This window comes from Micromys minutus, assembly GCF_963924665.1.
Source record: "Micromys minutus genome assembly, chromosome: 16".
In the NCBI taxonomy this organism is placed as follows: domain Eukaryota; kingdom Metazoa; phylum Chordata; class Mammalia; order Rodentia; family Muridae; genus Micromys; species Micromys minutus.
In genome coordinates, this window is record NC_137985.1 from 18088264 (window position 1) to 18094817 (window position 6554).

General features: G+C 47.0%; 1 protein-coding gene across 1 annotated transcript; it reads left to right on the forward strand.

The window, feature by feature from the left end:
* Positions 1-4303: 4303 nt before the first annotated feature.
* Positions 4304-5792, forward strand: PIGY (phosphatidylinositol glycan anchor biosynthesis class Y). The gene is made up of 2 exons (XM_080930420.1): positions 4304-4364; positions 5134-5792. The coding sequence occupies exon 2, from the start codon at positions 5391-5393 to the stop codon at positions 5604-5606; it is 216 nt and encodes a 71-aa protein (XP_080786546.1). The 5' UTR covers positions 4304-4364; positions 5134-5390; the 3' UTR covers positions 5607-5792.
* The last annotated feature ends 762 nt before the right edge of the window (positions 5793-6554 follow it).

Below are 6554 nucleotides of genomic sequence, written 5' to 3' on the forward strand. Positions count from 1 at the left end.
TGTCACTTGGTATTTTTCCTGGGAAGCTTTTAATATTCTTTTTGTTGTTATTCTGCACATTTAGTGCTTTTATTATTATGTGCCTGGGGGGAATTTCTATTTGATGTTCAGTATGCTTCTTGTACCTTGATCGGCATCTCCTTCTATAGGTTGGGGAGATATTCTTCTGTGATTTTTTAAAAAATATTTTCTATCCCTTTGACCTATATTTCTTCTTTCTTTATCCATATTATTCATAAATTTGGTCTTTTAATAGTATTCCAAATTTTCTCTGTCTGAAATTTTAAATATATATTTAACATTTTCGTTGACAGTTTTATGTAGGTATATATTTTTCTAACCTACTTTAATAAGGGTTCAACCTCCCCTCTAGTTCACCCTCTACCAGAGGGAGTAGAAAAGAAAGGTTATTAAGACAGTGGACCTGTTTAGAAATAGTACTTTGGGCGATTCCAATCTTCATTGTTCTCAGCCTAGGCCTCTAGTAAACCCCAAACATGAGTCAGAAGCCGTAGTCAGTCCATTTGGCAGACACCACATATGAATCAGCAAGGGTGGCTCAAACCAGAAGAAACCGAGAGGCCTGCCAATTGAAGTAGCCCCAGTCCGAAGAAGCCGCAAGAATCTACAGGAACCTCAGAAGTTCTTTGGCCATTTTCTATGACATCACCACAAGTGAAGCTCAGCAACGCAGTGTAACGTGAGTTAACACATGCATGTTGTCAGCGAAGAATAACAAGATAGCAAAGTAGAGCAAAGCAAAGCAGTGCTTGAGCTCCCACTGTCTGTGGGCTCACACTCATGCTCACACTCATATTCCTTCTGAACATCATGTGGGCTCACACTCATATTCCTTCTGAACATCAGGTGGGCTCACACTCATATTCCTTCTGAACATCAGGTGGGCTCACACTCATATTCCTTCTGAACATCATGTGGGCTCACACTCATATTCCTTCTGAACATCAGGTGGGCTCACACTCATATTCCTTCTGAACATCAGGTGGGCTCACACTCATATTCCTTCTGGACATCATGTGGGCTCACACTCATATTCCTTCTGAACATCAGGTGGGCTCACACTCATATTCCTTCTGAACATCAGGTGGGCTCACACTCATTCCTTCTGAACATCAGGTGGGCTCACACTCATGCTCACACTTATATTCCTTCTGAACATCACACATCCTTTCACGTGTCTGCTCCAGCAAAACACCATTTGACAAAACTGACTTTCCAAAGAAACCAGAAGTTTCCACTTCAGGTTTACCCATTTCTTTTACCATTTTCAATGCCTGAGATTCTCTCTTCCATGTGTTGTTCCTGTTTGTGAGTCATACTTTGAGGATTTTTGTTTGATATCCTACACTTTTACATTTTAGTTTTATTTCAGCTTGGGTTTTCTTTGGTGACTCTATGTTTATCTGTTGTCAGGATATCAGCGGTTTCATTCACAGGAATCAGCAACAGAATCTAATCGCAAACACCATTCATAAATCAGCAATGGCTGTTCAATTTGGAAGAAACCTCAAGGCTCTGCCAATTGCAGAGCTGTCTGCAGCAACTGGGAGAAGCTGTCCAGAACACCACCAGAAGTTCTTTGTTGGGGTTCTCTCTACAAAATCATGACAAACATCGATTAGCAAAGAAGCATCAGCAAAGCCTGATGAAAGCCAGCAAAGAGTGGCAAGGTGAACCAATGCCACAGTGTCACCCTCTGTTTGTTGGATTATCCTTATCCTCTTTCCAAATGTCATGTGTCCTCACAAAAGTTCACTCTAGCAAAACATCACATGCCCCTTTTCTAGGCAGCTTCTAGAGAAACACCATGTGTCTGCTTCAGCAAAAACATCCTCTCATAAGCCGGTTTTTAGAAAAACATCACGTGATACAACTGAATCTCCAAAGAAGCCAGAAATTTGCACCTTCAGATAACTTATAAGGAGACAGTTGTCTGAGTTCAGACATCTCTAGGACCTCTTCTCCATCTTGCTGGGGATAAATTCATATCCCCAGGCCTAGAATCCAACTCCTATCCTTATTAGTGGGAACTCCTTTGCTCAACCACTTAAGCCAAATGTGATTGGATGATGCCAGGGCCACCCTGCCCCCTTAGCTGTATGGTTTCATCCTTTAAATGTGCTGTACAATTTTCCTTCAGGTTTCTGTTCAGCTCATGCGTCTGATCTCTGGCCCTGATTGCTCAGTAGCACCTTGACGACAAGAATTTTTGCCATCTGCATTGACCTGGAGTTTGAGTTATGTTGGATCTAAGCAGACCCCATAACATAGGAGGCAGAGTCTCAGATTCAATTGTTTTTTAAAAAAACAATATTTATTTATTAATTATATATAAGCACACTGCAGCTATCTTCAAACACACCAGAAGATGGTATCAGATCCCATTACAGATGGTTGTGAGCCACCATGTGATTGCTTGGAATTGAACTCAGGACCTCGGGAAGAGCAGTCAGTGCTCTTAACTGCTGAGCCATCTCTCCAGCCCCCAATTCTCTGAATATCTTCAAAAGGAAAGCATCAGAACTGGAGCTGGTAAGATGGTTTAATGGTCAAAAGAACTCATTGCCAGTTTATCAACCTGAGTTTGATTCCTGAGACCCACATGAAGAAAGGAGAGAAATGACGCCCATAAATTGTCCTCTGATCTCTACATGTTCAATGTAGCAAGAAGTATGTGTGTCCACACACAAGTAAACAAATGTAACAAGATATGTTTTATAGATTTGTTTATGTATATAAGTATTTTGTCTCCTCATGTTTGGTTACCATGGGTGCAGTGCCCTCAGAGGCCAGAAGAGGGCAATACATGGCCTTGGACCTTGAGTTACAGATGGTTGTGAACCACTGTGTGGTGTTAGGTTTGGAGTGAAAGCCAAGAAAACTCACTTCAGAGACAGAAGCTTAAAATTGAAAACTTAATTTTTCTGAGCGTGCAGAGAGGTAGCCAGTTCAGGATCTGAACTGAGTCTCCAAAGGGAGATTATACAACATTTTTAAAGGATAGGAACCCAAAGTGAGGGGGGAGCTTGGAGGAACTACAGTACTATCCAACTGTCTTTAGACATTATGGATTAAGCAAGGGAGTACCCATTTAAGACCGGGCCATATCCAGGGTACCTGGCTTCAAGATCCTTCAAGATCCTCCTAGACATTAGGTCTGGAGCTCAGTGATAAGGGGACAAAGGAGCAGGTCAGCGACATGCAGTTAATTAGGGCACAAAAGGCAATTGGTTATATATTTTTATAACTTATGTACCTTGGTTCAGATAACAGCAATTTCCATATTCTTTATCGTTAACAGACAATTAAAAAACATTTGGAGAAATGGAATAGGTGTTTGTTCCTAGGCCTGGGAACATGAACTTGTTTGACCCTGCCAGCAAGATGGAGAAGTTGTCCCTGAGATATCTGGGCTCAGACAACAGTTTACAACTAAAGCTGATTAGCTACAGAGAAGTCCCCAGCTCCCCTAGAGCCTGGAGCCTTGAATTCAGTCTCTCCCTATGATTAAATGGAGTCTAAAAACTAAATGGCTGGCCTCGAACTCACAGAAAGCCTCCAGGTTTTGCTTACTGAGTGCTGGGATTAGGAGTATATGACACCATGCCTGGCTACATTCTCTCTTAAAACTGCATTTTACACTTTTTGCGGAAGTACACGCAGGTATGCCACAGTACATGCGTGGAGGTCAGAGGACAATATAAGAAAATAGGTTCTCCACCATATGGGTTCCCGAGGATCGAACGCAGGCAGTAAGGCTTAGCAGGAAACGCCTATACTAGCTGAGCCATCTCATCGGCCCAAACTATTATTTTTACATTCACCAACTCATTCATAAAACGACAGATCAGATTCTTCCCGCTGCTTCAGAGGCTTGGTGATGGTGGCTGTGGCTAAGTGCGATTCAGTAGGCTTCAAGTTTATCAATTAGAAGTGAGGAAGGCTTCTCAGGGCATTAAGACGCCCCTGTCTGCTCTGGAAGGTCGTGAATAAACTTTGCGGCAAATACGTTCCTCTCCTATGTCCAGCAGGACTGGCATACAGGACGCCCAGCCAGAAGCGGTGGGGTGGGACGCAGACAGGTTCTAGCCTATCAGGGTCCTCGCAAAGCCTTTCTGGCTTCATCCGTCACTCAAGCCACGGGGCGGAGCCTGGGCGGAGCGAAGGCGTGGTGCGCTGTCCAATGAGCACGCGCGGATCGGCTTCATCGCGGGATCTGTGGTTCTCATTCCGCCCCTGCAGGGATTTGATTGGGCGGCTGGCCGAGGTGCCCCGCCTTCGTGGACCGGTGTCCGTCACGGCCAGGCGCCGCCAGGACCCGGACTTCTACAGGCCGGCGAACGGTGAGTTCATGGTCTCCAGGTCCCGAGATACGGGCGGAGGAGCTGTTGGAACCGGCTGGGACAGGACACGCGCCAGCGAGGCGTCTGCGCCACGGACGCCGCCGGTTCCGCTTGGCTGGTTGATTCGCTTTCGGCTCGGCAGGGTTCCCCTCTGCCCTGCTCGGTTCTCTCCGGCTCGGCCCTGTCCGGCCCGCCAGGCTCGGATCGCTCCCCTCGGTCCGCCAGAGGCTGCAGCGGGACCCCGGTGCCCCTTCGCGTCCCCGAGGCGACGGGGCCCGGGGCTGGCGCTGTCTTCGGTCTGTGCATTGACGGCTGGCGGCTCTGGCGGCTCGTGACGAGGCTCCGAGTTCTGGTGCTGGTCCCCAGCCGGTCTTCGTCTAATGGGAAACTTCCATTAAGGTGTCGGAGGTGAATCTGGATTTGTAGGTCTCATTCCGCTTCCTCAGTTCGCAAAAACATCATCAGGCCACCTGTCCGTCATTGTGCTTTTCAAATGGCTTAATTCCCAAAGTAATGGATGACACTTGTAGTGTTTTGAAGCATGGTCTGGCTGCTGTTCTGCCACTGCTTCCTCGATACTGATACTGCTGATGGGGGTCACCACAGGCAGTTTTGGAGGACACTCCTTTTTAAAAGGTTTGTTTTCTAGTCAGGCGTGGTGGCTTGGGGAGGATGATGCAGGAGGATCACAACAGCTCAGTACAGGCTGCTTCCCCTTCCTTTCCTCGCCCTTCCCCTCATCTTGTCGTTTTGCACTTTTCTCATACAGGTAAGAAACCTCTAGCCAGCGCTGCGAGGGACACGTGTGTTGTCTGCAGTCGCTGGTAACTACTGTGGGTGACGGTGGATTGGATCAGAACGAGGCTGAGGAGCCTGCACCAGACCTGGGACCGCTGGAGTTTTCGTGTGCGCTTGAGCAGCATGCCTGGATGAAAGCTTCTGGGACGAAAGGGAGAGAAGACAGGAGCGCAGCAGCACAAGAACATAACTTTTAAAAGAACTGAGTGTTCCTTTTAAGAAGAGAGGATGATCCCATCTCTGCCCACCCTGACTGTCCTCATCCCACTGATATCCCTGGCAGGCCTGTTCTACTCTGCCTCTGTGGAGGAAGGCTTCCCAGAGGGCTGCACCAGCGCCAGCAGCCTGTGCTTCTACAGCCTGCTCTTGCCGGTCACCATTCCAGTGTACGTGTTCTTCCACTTGTGGACGTGGATGGGCCTGAAGCTCTTCAGACATAACTAGGGTAGCCTGAGGCCCCTCTTGCTGGGACTGCCTGCGAGTCGTGCGTGTGGCAGGAGGCTCCTGGTTGTTGGGTTCTGCCCTCAAGTGTTGCAGAATCTCCTGCTAGTGCTGTAGCTGAAAAATACTTTCAATAAAAATACTCCTCTTGAGGGAGAGGAACATGACCAGTCTTCATCCGAAGACTGTTCTTCTAAGATTTATTCTTTTTTTTTCGTTAAAAATGTATTTATCTTAATGTATACGAGTACACTGTAACTGTACACACCAGAAGAGGGCATCAGATCCCATTACAGATGGTTGTGAGCCACCATGTGGTTGCTGGGAATTGAACTCAGGACCTCTGGAAGAACAGCCAGTGCTCTTAACATCTGAGCCATCTCTCCAGCCCCTAAGATTTATTGTCCATTATGTGAATGTGTGTGGGTGTGTGCATGTGAGTGTCACATGAGTGCTGGATCCCGGGAGTTGGAGGTACAGACAGTTGTAAGCGTCCCGAGCTGTGTTCAGATCTTCTCCAAGGGCAGCAAATTCATGTTCTTAACCTCTGAGCCATGTCTCCGCCTGCCTATTTCCTTCCTTCTCTTCTAGTTCTGGCTAACCTCAAACTGTAAGCGGCAGACCTGACCTCCTTACCTTCCTGTCTCTACCTCCTGAGTGCTGAAGTTCTAGGCAAGCACTACCGCATCCATTTTTGTGGTGCTGTAGGAACCCAGGGCTTCACAAACACTAAGCCAGCACCCTGTCAGCTAACCACCCAGGCCCTAAGGACTGGTTTTTGTTTGTTTCATTTTTGCCCATTCATTTAAAAGTCATTTGGAAGCCAGGCTGTGGTGGCACACACCTTTAATCTCAGCACTTGGGAGACAGGTGGATCTCTTGAGTTTCAGGCCAGCATAGTGAGACTATAAAAAATAATGCTTTGGGATTTTGTTTCAGCTTCCAGGTCAG